This window comes from Hyaena hyaena, unplaced genomic scaffold, assembly GCF_003009895.1.
Source record: "Hyaena hyaena isolate Hyena2069 unplaced genomic scaffold, ASM300989v1 scaffold_86, whole genome shotgun sequence".
Taxonomy (NCBI): Eukaryota; Metazoa; Chordata; class Mammalia; order Carnivora; family Hyaenidae; genus Hyaena; species Hyaena hyaena.
The window spans coordinates 2,912,352-2,927,837 of record NW_024080721.1 but is presented as its reverse complement, the minus strand read 5'-3'; the positions used below and the strand labels follow the sequence as shown (position 1 = coordinate 2,927,837).

General features: G+C 40.2%; 2 protein-coding genes across 7 annotated transcripts in view; one reads left to right on the top strand and one right to left on the bottom strand.

The window, feature by feature from the left end:
• LOC120233337 (nuclear body protein SP140-like protein) overlaps positions 1-15,486 on the top strand; it is a 99,431-nt gene that overhangs the window by 29,256 nt on the left and 54,689 nt on the right. For all 6 annotated transcript variants that reach the window (XM_039234509.1, XM_039234508.1, XM_039234507.1 and 3 more), the window contains exons 2-5: positions 7,910-8,072; positions 9,641-9,809; positions 13,025-13,108; positions 15,105-15,167. In XM_039234509.1, coding sequence (XP_039090440.1) covers positions 7,910-8,072; positions 9,641-9,809; positions 13,025-13,108; positions 15,105-15,167 — 479 coding nt within the window. The remainder of the gene's footprint in view (positions 1-7,909; positions 8,073-9,640; positions 9,810-13,024; positions 13,109-15,104; positions 15,168-15,486) is intronic.
• On the bottom strand, positions 2,623-3,633 carry LOC120233342 (MICOS complex subunit MIC27-like). The gene has a single exon (XM_039234524.1). It carries the CDS (start codon positions 3,631-3,633, stop codon positions 2,824-2,826), a length of 810 nt encoding a protein of 269 aa, XP_039090455.1. The 3' UTR covers positions 2,623-2,823.

Genomic DNA, 15,486 nt, shown 5'->3' with positions numbered 1-15,486 from the left:
TGCTGGTCTTCTGGGGAAGGGGCCTACCACACTGGGACCGAGGCAAACTTGACGAAAAGGACAATACAAGCATAATGCAGCGATGTGAGACCTGTGGTAACCAGGTTAGGCAGCCAGTGTCAGTGCTGTGCTGTTTACTAAAGGTGGTTCTGTGTTTATGCTGAGGTGCAGGGGAGGGAAATGGCACCAGTCAGCTGCTTTTTCTCCAGAGAGGGGTCTCCATGCCTGCTGCTCTCAGGAAAGCACTCCCAGAAGAGTGAATATTCTCCCCCTGTGCATCCCAGGCATTTTTCGGATCACCGTTTTCATGCTGTCTGTCTCTGGGCTGCTTGCCTGCCTTCTCTCCCAGAGCAGCACATTCCCCTCAGGGCTCTATCCCAGCCAAGCCACCTGACTTTTAAAACTCCAAACTTCGGGGAAGTGCTATGGTGGGGGCCTACACTGGTCTTCTGGGGTAAGGTCTCACCACACTGGACTGAAGGATGTTTGACCAAGAAAGGCAGTCTCACCAGAGTGCAGGGGTATAGGACTGGAGCAGGCAGGCTAGGCAGCCAGTGTTGGGGCTGAGCTGCCTTGATCAGGTGGCTCTGTGCTTATGCTGAAGGGGGTGGGGCTGGAAATGACACATGCCGGCAACTTTGTCCCACGGAGAGGTGTCTCTGTGAATGTCATCTCTCAGGGATGTGCCCCAAGGAGAGCGAATGTGCCCAGGCGATCCTCAAGTTGTGCTGTCTGTCCCAGGGTTGTTTCCCCGCCTCCTCTCCAAGAGTAGGGCAGTCCGCTCAGGGCTCTATCTCAGCCATGCCCAAAGACCCTTAAAACTCGTCTTCAAGCCCCACTGGTTGCAGGAACTCACTAAAATTAGCCTCTCTCATTTCTCCCAGCCAATGGCTCTGAGGAAGTATTCTCCTTGTGCATGTCTCTGTGTGCTCCTCTCTCTCTCTCTCTCACCTTTCTCTGCAACTGGGACTCCCTCCACCATCTGTTTCTCCCCCAAATCATGTCTCCACTCTTCCTATCTTCCTCCATGTGGCCTCTTCTCCCCTTTAGCTGTTCACTTTGTTCTATCAGCCCTCAGGTTGACTTCTTGGGTATACAGAATGAGTTGATTGTTATCTAGTTGTGTTCAAGGGATGAGATGAGCCTAGGGTCCTTCTACTATGCCGCCATCTTAGCTCTTGCACCAACAATCTCTGCTTTGAACTAGAGCATTTAAACCTTTCATACTGAAAGTAATTGTTTGTATATTTATTAATATCAACCATGTTTGTTATTGTTCTTTATTCATTACATTTGCTTTTTTTCCCTCTTTCTGCTTTGTCTGGTTTTAAGTTTGCATTTTATATTTTCCCATCTTATCTCTTCTATTAACATATCAGGCGTACTTTTTAAAAAAATTAATGTTTATTTTTTGAGAGACAGAGACAGAGCATGAAAGGGGAAGGGGCAGAGAGAGAAGGAGCCACAGAATCTGAAGCAGGCTCCAGGCTCTGAGCTGTCAGCACAGAGTCTGACATGGGACTTGAACTCATGAACTGTGAGACCATGACCTGAGTCAAAGTTGGACACTTTAACCAACTGAGCCACCCAGGTGCCCCTAACTGTACTTCTTTTTAAATGTTTTTAGCAGTTGCCTAAAGATTTCAGTATACACTTTGTACCGTTTCACCTATAGTGCAGATACTTTGTAACAGAGTATTGCCAATTCCTTCCTCCCATCCCTTACGATATTATTGTCATTTATGGCACTCATCTATATGTGTGATCATCACTTGTTCCAATCAGAGAACATCCTTGATCTGTTGCTGGACTGCCATTTGGGTTTCCTTTTAGTGTCTCAAGGATTTATCTGCTGGTTTCCCATTTTCACATCCTCTTCAGCATTGGATTATTTCCCTGTTTTTCTGAATCCAACCTCCTGAATGTTTGTAAGAGTGGCTATGTGCTGCTCAGTTTTAGACATCTATTTATTAGATAAATAAATAAACAAGCTAGAACCATAGTAGGTGACTTAGTTTTAAAGGTTTAGGTGTACATAAAGGAAGTAAAGAAATTTGTAGAAAAAACACTCAAAATGGATGTTTATAAAGTGAAATTTCTGACCCCTACATGTCTGAAGTTGTCTTGATTAGCACTGAGTTTTGAAGAGCTGGGTTTACAGTCACTGTTACTGATGAGGGTGTCTGTCTTGAGTTATTCTTGCCATCATTCTCCAAAGCTGACTGATTTCTTGATTCTTTCTGGAAGTTTTTAAGTTTCTCTCTTTGTTTGTTTGGTTTTTTTTTTTTTAGGTGTTGTCATTTCATAATGGGGTGTATTGGTTTATTTCTTTTATTTTTTTTTTGTCATAAAATATGAATATTTTATTCCAGCTCTGGGAAATGAAAAAGTGGGGAACACATCCTTCCATACAACATTCTAATATAGCTGACATTAATTTAAAAAAGGTAAAGCAATGTGTATATGTGTATCTGTATAAATATTTTTATGCCCACATACATATTTGCTCAGATCTTAATCTCATCAGTGTTTATATATTTACTCTAGTTTTGGGGTTTTTTTTATAAACACCACTAAAAATCATTAAATACATCCCAATATTTCTACTTCTGCCTCTTTGTCAATCATTTAATATTGTTTGAATTAAAGTCACAGTTTGTGCTTTAATTACTTATGTGATTAGTCAAATTGTACATTACATTAGAAGATGTAAGGGGAAAACTTGGTTTAGGTTATATTCTATGTCTCACAGTTACTCTTCACATGATTTTTTCATCATTATTTTCAACTTCACACATCCAGTAGTTCTCTATCCTGACTATTTCAGCTTCTAGTGCTGTACATATCTACATCCTCTGGATGGGACTGCCCATGATCCATGAACTTGGGGTCAGGCATAAACTGTGCAGCACCTGAGGTAGATTCTGATTCTGTCTTTGTTTCAAAGATGAGTTCAGTTGGCAAAGGCACTGAGTGTTTCAGGTTCTGAGTTGTTTTTGCAGGTATTTCTATTTCAGCAGAGTTTTCTTCTATCTTAGTTTTTTCTTTCAGTTTAGAAAGTAACTCTTTTTTGTTGTTTTTTGTCCACAATGATTTAACTGCTTCGTAAATTTGCTGGCTTGTAGTATATGCCTTTTTCCCAGTTACCTTTGCGATTATTACTGACTGAACTGGATAGCAAACAGTTGCTCCTAAAGTGGCCAGTCCCAGTGGATAAGCAATTTTCTTAAACCTAGAACCTTTTCTTGCTGAAAACAAGCCTGCTAATCCCGAAACTGTAGTCACTCCAATTTTTGGAAGAAAATCTCGAGGTGGGTTCTTTAGATAGATATAAGCATCTTTTCCATACTGTACTGTATCCATTATCCCATTTTTCACAAAAACATAAACACCCTTGCACCAGTCAATATAATGACCAGTTGTTGTGCGGATGTATGCAAAGCCCATTTGTAAATGACCAGGCTGATCTTCAACATATTTAGACTGCAGAGGTGGTGTGGTATATATGGGGAGCTGCTCTGGTTTTACTAGATGCTTTTTCAATTCTTCTTCTTTGGCCGCATGCATACTTATAGATGCACATATCAGACCTGCAGGTATGGTTGTCAGCTTTCCCATCCTAACAGCCACCATGTCTGTGACCTTCTCCGTCTAAGTTTTTATCTGGTTTATTTCTTTTAAAATTCACTTTTTGGGGCGCCTGGGTGGCTCAGTTGGTTAAGCGTCCAACTTCGGCTCAGGTCATGATCTCACAGTTCGTGGGTTCGAGCCCCACGTCGAGCTTTGTGCTGACAGCTCAGAGTCTGGAGCCTGCTTTGGATTCTGTGTCTCCCTCTTTCTCTGCCCCTCCCCACTCATGCTCTCTCTGTGTCTCTCAAGATAAATAAACATTAAAAAAATAAAAAATAAAATTCACTTTTCTAAGTACCCTTTAAAAATATTCATGTCCCTCTACTTCGTGGTATCTTTTAAAGTAATTCTCTTGATATGCTCTGCAATTTCCTTGCACAGCTTTCTTGACTCCAATTAGGTGGCTATTAGATTACCTAAATTAATCTTAATGCTCTTATATTTTCTTTCAAATTTACTTTTTTCCTTTTTCTAAAAGTTTATATATATACATACATACATACATATATAAAAGTTATATATAATAAACATTTAAAAGTTTATAAATACACACACACACACATATATATGTATATATATTTAAGGAGGGGGGAGGGGTAGAGAGAGAGGGAATTGGAAAATCCCAAGTAGGTTCCACACTGTTAGCATAGACTCCAGTACAAGGCTTGAACCCTTGAACCATGAGATCATGACCTGAGCTGAAATCAAGAATTGGACACTTAACCAACTGAGTTACACAGGTGCTCTACTTTTTTTTTTCCTTTTAATCTCTTAATTTCCCAGGAAACTTTCTCAACTGTATTTTACAGCCATTTTAGTAAATTTTAGTAAATTTCCAAAAATTAATTTAAAATTAATTAAATCTTAAAGATAAATCCTTGAGACATTAAAAGGAAACCCAAATGGCAGTCCAGCAACAGATCAAGGATGTTCTCTGATTGGAACAAGTGATGATCACGCATATAGATGAGTGCCATAAATGACAGTAATATTGTAAGGGATGAGAGGATGTTTAAAAAATATCTAAGACCACTATCATTTTCTCTGGTAGTTCCTTTCCTTTGTATCCTGGGGTGCGATGTGTATTCTCAAATGTCTCTAAAAATATTAGTAGTTTGGAAATTTCTCATTTCCTACAATATTGGTATTTCTCCTGGGGTAACTTTTCTTCCTCTTTATGTATGTTATTCTTTCTTTCCAGTATTTGAGAATTTTCTCAAAAGTATACAGACTTGCGGTTATCTGTTCCAACTTAAGAGAAGGTTCTGGGAATCAATCAATATGATTCACTAAATTAAAGAATAAAGAAGGAAAATCATATAAATATCTCAACAGATGCACTTGATAACATTCAACATCTGTCCATGATAAAACTATCAGCAAACTAGGAATAGATAGTAACTTCCTCAGTCTCATGAAAAACACACACACACACATACACACACAATGAACAGCAAACATTGTACTTAATGGTGATACTAAGTGCTTTTTTCCTAAGATTGGAAATAAGACAAAGAAGTCCATTCTCACCACTTTTCTTCAACATTGTGTCTAAACTCAACCAGTAAAATAAGAAAGAAAAAGAAATAATTGTTGGAAAAAGAAAAGTAAAGGAGTTTTGCTTGCTGATGACATGATTATTTATTTTCTATAAAATCCAAAAGAAATATACAAATACATTACTGGAATATAAGAATTTAGCAAGCTTATAAATACATGGTTAATTAATGTTTTTGAAAATTAGTTTATTCCCATACAGTTATAACAAGCAATTTAAAAATCAATACCATTTAAAGCAATGCCAATTTAAAAAAGCAATACCATTCCTAGTTAGGAATAAGTTTAATGAAAGATGTGTATGACTTCTTTATGAAAACTATAAACATTTCTAGACAAAACTAAGGAAAACCAAATAAATGGAGAGCTATACAATGTTAACAGATTGGAGTTCAATATTATTAAGATATCAGTTGTTACCAAATTTATCTGTAAGTTCAATGCAAACCCTATAAAAATCCAAAAGACTTTTCTTGTAGAAATTGACAAATTGATTTTAAGAGACATTGGAAAACCAAAAACCTAGAAAAGCCGATACAATTTTTTTCTAATCGACTTTAAGACTTTCTATAAGCTACAGTGTGCAAGCCAATACACTATTGACATAAAGATAGACAAATAGATCAGTGGTACAGAATAGACAATCCAGAAATAGATCCATGCCTGTATTGTAAATTGCTTTGTGAATTTTTTCATTAATTTGTGGTAGGCAAAGATTTCTTAGTACATTAAGGTTATTAACCAGAAGAGAAGAATTGAAGGATTTGGCTTCATCAAAATTTTAAAAAATTCTCATCAAAACACATGGTTAAGCACACCACAGACAGGGAGAAAATGTTCATAATGCATAAATCAAACATATCAATTCTTTCCATAATATAAAACAAGCTGCTACACATCAGTAAGTAGTAAAAAGTAGCCCAACAATAGAAATGGGCCAAAGACTTGAACAGACACTTTACAAAAGAAGATGCATGAATTGCCAACAAGCATATGAAAGTGTGCTCAACGTCATTAGTCATTAAAGGAATACAAATTAAAACTATCTAGGATACAACATCATACACATGAAAATGGCTAAAATTAGGAAAACTTTATATAATAAACTCTAAAAAATAGTTTGGCAGATTCTAAAATAGCTAAGCATACTCACACCATGACCCTCTCCTAGTGGTTTACACAAGAGAAATGAAAACATCATGCCATAGAAAGATGTGTACGAGAACAGCAGCTTTAGTCACACAAGTCTCAAACTGGAATCAATCTAAGCAGCCACCAACAGGAAAATGAATTAGCAGATTGTGGTAGGTCCACACAGTGGAATAGCTTCAACAACAAAAACGAACAAACGTCTATTCATCCAACAGCATGGGTGATGAGCAAATGTCAGGCACAAAGCATACATGATGCATTATTATTCCATGTATATGAAATCCAGTAACAGGCTAAATTCACACATGGTGATAGAAAAGTCAGCTATGTTTGCCTTTGAGAGGCTGCTTGGATCCAGGGGGTCAGCGTGTAGGTTGAGAGGTTACACGTACACTGTTCTATTCACCATTTTTTAAATGACATGTAAGTTTCCAGCAACATGTTTCCAGAGTTGTGATCTCCACTGCCTCTTCCGGGTTCTCCAGGGCAAACCAATTGTTTTTCTGTGCTTCTACAACAGCAATTAACACCCCTCTGCCCACTTTTGTCTTACAGATTTCGATGGAACTCTCTCTTGTTCTCATTGCCCCTTGATTCTCTTTGAATGTGAATCCAATTTCTTTATTATCATTTTAGCAGGGCTTTTAATAAAAGACAAGACAAATGCTTCTTTTCAGTCTGTGGTCTTTGAACTTTAAACATTTTTGTCAGGGATGTGACACAATAATGTGACATTATTATTCCCTGAGACATGCTAAGTACTGAGAAAAAGCTTCTGAGTCTTCATGATACAAGATGTTGATTAAAACATTATTATCAGAACAATAAAATGATCAACTAAGAAATGGAATTACAGACTCCAGTTTAAAATTACTTTCACAGGAAACATTAGTGATTTCTGAAATTCAGGTGCCTGAAAAGATTCACTAGCACAGACAGATTCATATTAACATAAAGCAGGGCCAGATGTCCCAGGAGAAATGTTTGATATTCTTGTGAAATTATCAATTTATACTGTGTCATATCATTATTAACCATATCTTATCCTTCATAAACTAGTTTTAGAATATTAGCAGGATGGTATTTCTCTTAACAGCTGTACGGTGGAAAGGGAACAGCTTGTTTTTTCTTTCTGATATTTTTCTTTTAGTTGTTAATTAGAGAGTATTTTCAAAGTTAGATTTTTATCTTTTTGCTTTCCTTTTTTCAAAATTGTTTTATTTGAGTGTGGTTTATTCCATTGCTTTCCATTCTTCTGTTCACTCCATCTTGATTTTGTTTAAACTTAAATTTTTAATCACAAAAACTTTTCAGATATGTGAAGTTATCTTTACAATGGTTTTGATCTGGGCAGACTGGAATCCTGCATTTAAGTCTTTCTTAATCTCCACGGTTTCTCCATCATATCTTTGCTTATTGTTTTAACTCCATGTATTCTGTCTCTACTCAGGACCACTTAACTTATGTAACAGTTTTTCACAGCTTATCCTTCATATATAAATCTTACAGCCACCACAAGCATCTTGGAATCTTGATGACCCATTTTTCATATGGTGTCCTTCCTTCCTAGGGTATCTTCAGAAGACCAGAGCATCGATGACAGACTCATCTATGAGACTTTATTCAAACACTTCAAAAGACACAAGGTGGAAATTTCAAATGCAATAAAAAAGACATTTCCTTTCTTTGAGTGCCTCCGTGACCGTGAACTCATCACGAACAAAATGTATGATGTAAGTGATGCTTATTATGCCACAATATGGTAAACTAGCCCTAAACGAAATTATATTTTGATACCCTGGATCGAAACATCAAGCACAACTGGCCGACTGAGGAGTCTCCTATGAGTGGGGGACGTTTCCAAGAATTGTTGCAAGTGTTTCCTATAAGGCAAAAAGTGAAAGGAGAATCAGCCATCGCCAGAGACAGCCCTGCTTCTCACTTAAGGAATGGAACTCCATGGTGCCTCCTGGAGTTGGGCTGAATAGCACTGCAAATGGGCTGGATCTGAACCAAGAGCTCTCAAGAGATGTATAATGCCTTGTAGGAATGGATAGAATATAGCATAAACTAAGAATTAAAAATAATTTTAATGAATCGCTGTATAACATAAATGAATTAATTTAATAGAATAATAATCAACACATCATTTCAGTGGACATTGGTTTCAATCCTTAGATCTGAGAACATTAAAACCTATAGGAAACTGGTGTCCTGTTAGGACAAAATTTGGGAATTGATTGATGACTGTTATTCTTTCTTCAGCAGTCTTCAGTTGTCAGGGTTTTTTTTCTCTTTTTCTCTTTCTTTTTTTTTTAATGGTACTTCTGGAGTTTTGGAATTTGGTTTAATTATATTTTTATTAATTTTTTTATTTTTTTAAATGTTTTATTTATTTCTGAGAGAGAGAGAGAGAGCGTGCGCAGGGGAGGGTCAGAGAGAGAGGGAGACACAGAATCCAAAACAGGATCCAGGCTCTGAGATGGCTGTCAGCACAGAGCCCACGCAGGGCCGAACCCACAAACCGTGAGATCATGACCTGAGCTGAAGTCAGACGCTCAATGAACTGAGCCACCCAGATGCCCTGGGTTAATTTTAGTTGTAGGCATTATTGGAGATACAGAAATGCAAGTCTTCTTTCTTTAATGTTTATTTTGAGGGAATGAGAGAGAGAGAGAAGGAGTACACAAACAGAAGAGGGTCAAAGAGAGATAGACAGAGAGAATCTCAAGCAGGTTTCTTGTCAGTACAGAGCCTGACTAGGGGCTTGATCTCATGAACCATGAGATCATTACCTGAACTGAAATCAAGAGTTGGACACTTAACTGACCAAGCCCCAATTCAAGTCTTCTCTTTGCCCTATGAATGTGCTTTCTCTATTGCCATGTTCATAAAAAGGAAGAACTGTCACCTGCTTTGTTTGAGCTCTTCAAGGCCAAGTCAGTCCTGGGGAAAGGGCAGAGATTGTCCATGTAAAAGAGCAGCTGCTCATCAATTCTTAGTCTATTCCTAAAATATCAGTCCAGGTTCTTAAAGGGCTACAGATCATTTAACTTTGAAACTGTTATTCTTCAAAGTTGCTCTCACCTCTAATGTGAATGAAGGTGAGGAGATCAGTTTTACAAGTGAGTATTTTTAAGGAGGAAGGATTTACATACAAATATATAGAAATTCTAAAACTTTGTATGAGAAGGTACCTATGGAGGGAACTTGGAATACATTACCCAGAAAAATCACTTTCTGGGGCTATTCTTAACTTAGAAGTCTGTATTTATATTTTCTCCATTCAATATTTTTTAAGGATTGTCAAGAGTCTTGTAGAAACCTGGTCCCTGTACAAAAAGTGGTGTATAACGTTCTCAGTGAGCTGGAGAAGACATTTGACCTGCCACTTCTGGAAGCATTGTTCAGCGAGGTCAATATGCAAGAATACCCTGATTTAAATAACGTTTATAAGACCTTCGAAAATGGTAATTAGGTTTATTATCTACCTTTTGATGTCCAGGGCTAATTTTTTTTTTTTGACAGGTATTGAGCTACTACAATGTGCTACATATAGTGCTGGGCAGTGGGGATATAACAGTTAAGAAAACACAGATCATGAGCTTTCTCAAAGCTTACGGTATAATCGCTTTGGTACAACACCCACCTGGACATCTGCTTAACTAGGCATTTAGACTCACAGGATAACCAGAGCCAAACTGGCATCAGATTGACTTAGCAGGACATATTACAAGAAATACAGCATCCCAACAGGCTAGTAGCAGTTGCTCCTCTCTTGTGGGACTCCTTGCAGTGGTCCACACAGCAGTCCGCCAAGTTGGACTACTGCCCAACTCAAGTGTCAGCTTAGCTGTGGATGAAGGATCCACCCTGGCTTAGTAACACCATGCCCAAGGGTATCAATAGCTCATGTAACAGTGCTGTAGTTGTAAGTTTCAGGGACCCCACAAGGGACAAGGTGACTTGTAAGTGTGACCACACGTGTGACCACACTAAAGGAAGACCAAAGTATGCTTTGTAGTCTCTATATAATCCCTCCCAATCCACATACACTTTACAGTCATTTTTAACCCTAAACTAGGGCTAAAACTTGGGTTTTAAAATGTTTTTAAGGTTTATTTTATTTTTGAGAGAGATACACAGAGTGCAATGGAGGAGGGGTAGAGAGAGAAAGGGAGACACAAAATCTGAAGCAGGCTCCAGGCTCTGAGCTTTCAGCATAGAGCCCAATGCGGGGCTTGAACTCACAAACTGTGAGATCATGACCTGAGCTGAAGTCAGATGCTTACCAGACTGAGCCACCTAGGTGCCCCTAAACTAGGTTTTAAGTAGGCTGATGTTGGCCTAACATCACAGAAGAAAGGCCACATTGATTAGGTTTCCAGAGTAATGATCCAGAAAGTTAACCCAAGGTCAAATTTACCCTTGAAGAAGGAGAATTTTTAAAAATTTTTTAATGTTTATTTATTTTTTGAGAGAGAGAGAGTGAGCATGGGAGAGGCAGAGAGAGGGAGACACAGAATCTAAAGCAGGCTCCAGGCTCTGAGTTGTCAGAACAGAGTCTGACACAGGGCTTGAACCTACAAATTATAAGATCATGACCTGAGCCAAAGTTGAACTCTCAATTGACTGAGCTACCCAGGCACCCTGGAGAATTGGTTTTATTAAGTGCAATGAACATTCAAATAATCACAAAACCAATGGTCTGCCAGATACTCTACAAAACTAAAGGTTTGATTCTTGATTTTTTTCCCCTGGGAAGTCATGATTTTTATTTTATTTTTAAAATGATTTTATTTTAATTTATTTTAAGGCCTGCAAAAGTTAAGAGAATGTGTGTGTGTGTGTGTGTGTGTGTGTATAATTTTTTTTACTTGCCTAGAAAACCTTTTATTTCATCACAGTTTGGTGTCAGTGGAGTTCTCCAAATAAGGTATAGAGACATCATTAAAAGACTCACATGTCCTGAGGAGATCTGGCATTATGGTATCAGGCATGATGTGTCCAAGGGTCCAGTGTGTCTTTAAAACAAAGACAAATTTGATTTGTCTCAGAAAGTGAGAAGCAGACTATGGAGCTGATCCTTGAGAGATAAGTTTGAAGAAGATTTTGGGAAGTCTAGCATAGAAAGCTAAGTAACTGGAAGTTTATTAACAGGCAATAAAGAGATATCAACAGTTTTATAAACAAGGACAAAATTTAGCAGATATAAAGCATGTGGTTTGTTGATTTGTGTCAACAGTAACCTTATCTAATTAAGAAGAAAATAATTTCTACAGCAAGTCAGTATGGTTAGAAATGGAATTAAGGAAATTAAATACCTAATCAGAAATTTCAAGTCAGTATTATATTTGTAACCAGGATGCCCCGGGCCATGGGAACGAAGGGAATGGTGATTACCTGACAACTGCCTGCATCTCGGGGGCTCTGATCCTCTCTGTGGACTGGAGGGACCCTCCCTTCCAGGTTCACTGTCCACATCACACATGTTAGGTTCCAGGGCTCCCCGAGCTGGGGTGACCCGCATCTACACTTGCTGCTGCTCACCTGCTCCTGTGGAAGTAACAGCTGCCACCTCCCGGACCCTGTTGTACCCAAGAGCGTGGGTCAGTGACCCAAGGCCAAGAATCTGGGGGCTGTGGCCTGGGTGAGGCACCCTCTCCTCTTGCCCAGTCCCCACCTTGATCTGGTGCACAGAGGCCCCTGAGCCCCCATGGGACCCTCCACACACAGACCCCCTCCACCTTTCCCTTTGTTCTCTTGAATCTTTCACCTGGTTTTGCCAGGATCTGAGGCCAGGTCCTGGGATGATAAAGCACCCGTGGCTCCCACCATCCAGTGGAACTCACCCCCCGCTGGCGCTGCCCCAGGAGGAGCTCCCGCCATCGTCCCTGCGCCAGCGAGTCCCCACCTCCCTGGTGTCTCCTCCTCCCTGGTCCCCCCTCCTCCCTGGACTCCCCACAAACACCCCTCCCCCAGGCTTCCTGGTTGATTTCCTTCCTCCCACGTGTGTTGGGTCACCTGCAGACAGGGGCGCTGGACAGGTGTCCCAGCCTCCCCAGCCCCTGGGGCGGGCGTCTGGGGTCGTCCTCCAGCGCTGCGATCTGCTCCGTGCTCAGAACCGTGGAGTGTCCTGTGTCCCTGGGAGCTGGGCCCCTGGGGGGTCTGTCGTGGTTCCTCCTGGTGTCCCCTGCTCTGTGTCTTTGGGAAGCTCCCACCTTCCCTGCCCCAGCCCTCCTCTTGTCTAGCAGCATCTTTAGAGTAGCTGGGCTTTCTCTTTCACACCCAGGGATCTCTCTAGGAGCATAGCTCATCTCCCAAGCAAATCCCTGTTTCTTCCTTTCAATTTGAACAATTCAGAAACACATTTTAGTCTTTTTATTTCTTTTGATACATACTTTTTTTCCTGGCCACACACAAATTCTTATACAAAACTAACAGGATCATGGTGTTTTCCTTTATCCTTCTATATGGAGGGGCTCCTTTCCGTGTGAAAAACATAGACTCTCTTGCTGGGAGTTCTCTTTTCTATCCCAGGATGGGGGAACTTTACAAAGAGGATCAGAGTCACTGAGATTGGAATGACCTGAGGGATAGGAGTTGTTAACTGTGTAATATTGAGGTGTTGTTCCTGATCTCTGATGGGAGTCCCTAATTGCCTCCTCTGTCTCCCTCTCTTCAGCAATCCAAGAAAAATTTAGTTACCAAGAAAGTGATGGAGAAGAGGTGGTGAAGAGTCCTAATATTCAACTGAGCCTTGAAAAAGGTGATTGTAACCTGATAAACGCCAATTCTCATCTGCAAAGAAGAAAAGGAGAAAGGGAACTCAGGCCTGAGTCCTGAGCGGATTTGAGGAATCAGGGAAGAAATGTTAAGGAACAAGGAGAAGGCAAGGAGTGGTATTTGTGTCAACATCTAACCAGAGGCCAAATCCTGGAGGAGTGGCTATGACAAAAGACTATTGGCCCAATAACCAAGATGAAGGGACAGAAAGCCAACATGTCGGTAAACCAGACTTAAGCAGATAAACTACCAGGAAGTAATTGTGATTTAGGAAGTCCCCTATAGGAGAAAATCAGTGTAAAGCTGTGAAGGGCTAACAACTGGGGCCCATGGTCAACATTAAATGATGGCAGATGGGACCAATTTCAATGTGGGGGATGTTGTTCAAGAGCCCAGATATTCAAAGAAAAGGCCAGTCACACAAAGAAAAGAGGAAGTGGTAGAGAGGCAGAGGCTCAGATGTGGGTAATTTGAGGGAGAGAAGGAGGGGAAATGAAAACGGAGAAGGACAGGTTAAAAGACACACTAGAAATAACCATGTTATTTTTTTTTTAAAGCTTATTTATTCATTTTGAGAGAGAGAGCGAGAGCATGTGCAAGCATGAGGAGGGGAAGTGGGGACAGAGAGAGAAGAAAAAAGAGAATCTAGAGCAGGCCCAACACAGAGCTCGATCTCACAAACCATAATCATAACCTGAGCCAAAATCAAGAGTTGACACTTAACTGACTGAGCCACCCAGGTGCCCTGAAATAACCATGTTACTAACACCTCACTGATTAAACATTTGCTCTGACAGTTTTACGTTTGTAACCTAACAACACTCAGGCTGCCTTTGGAGGTTAGCCTTGTGTATGTGCCCATTTTGCAGACCCTCTGTGTAGTTGGCCGGGAGTCAGATAAACAAGGATGAACCCAGACATTTTGAACCCAGAGCCTGTGTGTGTCTGTGCGTGTGTGTGTTGATGGAAGTAAAATTCACATTGCACAATATTAACCATTTCAAAATATATAGTTTAGTGATATTTTTAGTGCATTCAGAACGTTGTGCAACTACTACGTCTACCTAGTTCCAACACATTTGGATCACCTTAGAAGGAAGCTCCATGTCACTCCCTCTGCCCCTCTTTCCAAGACTCTGGCAACCACTAATCCAGTTTCTTTCTCTTTGGATTTACCTATTTGAGACATTTCATTTAAATGGAATCATACAAGCATGGACTTTGTGTCTGGCTTCTTTCACTCAGTGTACTTTTTCAAGGTTCATCCATGTTGTAGCGTGAATTAGTCCTTCATTCCTTTTTATTAGTGGTTAGCATTCCCTTGTATGCATATATAACATTTTTCTTATTCATTCATCAGTCAGTGATGGTTGTTTCAACCTTTTGGCTATGACAGAGCCTGCATTAATAACCCTGTACTGCCATTCCAGTAATCTAGTGAAAAAGACAGAAACATGAGCAAAAATTGGGAAATATATGCAGAGAAAGATACAGAAAAAAATACCAAAAATGGGAGAATCAGAAAAAGAGTCCTTGTGGAAAGGCCAATGAGATAGACTGAACAGATGTGAAGAGGGAGGGTGTGGAGGGAGAGGACGTAGGGACAGAGCCCCAGAACTTTGTAAGAATCCAGATAAGGGTGCTGGTCAAGGGCAGCTCTGGCAACAAAGGCAGCTTTACTGTGGCCATGAGAGTCAGGATAAGCCATCACCAGTTATTCAAGTACCTTGTGTGGGAAACTCAGTGAGATGGCCTAGACAAGGCCCTCTTAGCCTGGGATGCAGCTGACCCTAGACCTCCACTCTGCAGACTGGGGTCTGACTACAAGAGTTGTGTGGTAACTGCCAAGTCCACATGGTCTCTGTAATGATACCTGGAGGGGATCTTCAACTTCTACTTTATAAAAAACGGATTAGGGAAGCACAGCACAGACCATACACTTCAGTTTCTGAAATAAACTTTCAATTTCTTCCCCTTAGGAACTGGTGAAAACTCATATCGAAGCCTGACCTGGTTATGCCCACAATCCTCATCTGACAATGGTCTGTTCTTGTTGACTGTATTCTGTGATCCTTTGCTGTTCTTGTCCCATTCTGGAATGTTCTAGAAGGGGGGCGTGGCTGCTTCTTTGTATCACTGATTGCCCAGAATGTCCATCTTTACTTCTGCAATTTCTTCAAGAAATTTCTGGGGTTTTTGCCCTGAGATTCATTCCTTACTTCGCCTGCTCTGCTCTGCCCTCTATCTCTGGTCACTGGCCCCTGTGGACTTACTTGCCAGCTCCCTTTGTGGCTGGCTTCCTGTTGATTTCCTGATTTTGGGTACTAACAAGTCATTGGAGAATAAGAACAAGGGAGAAGT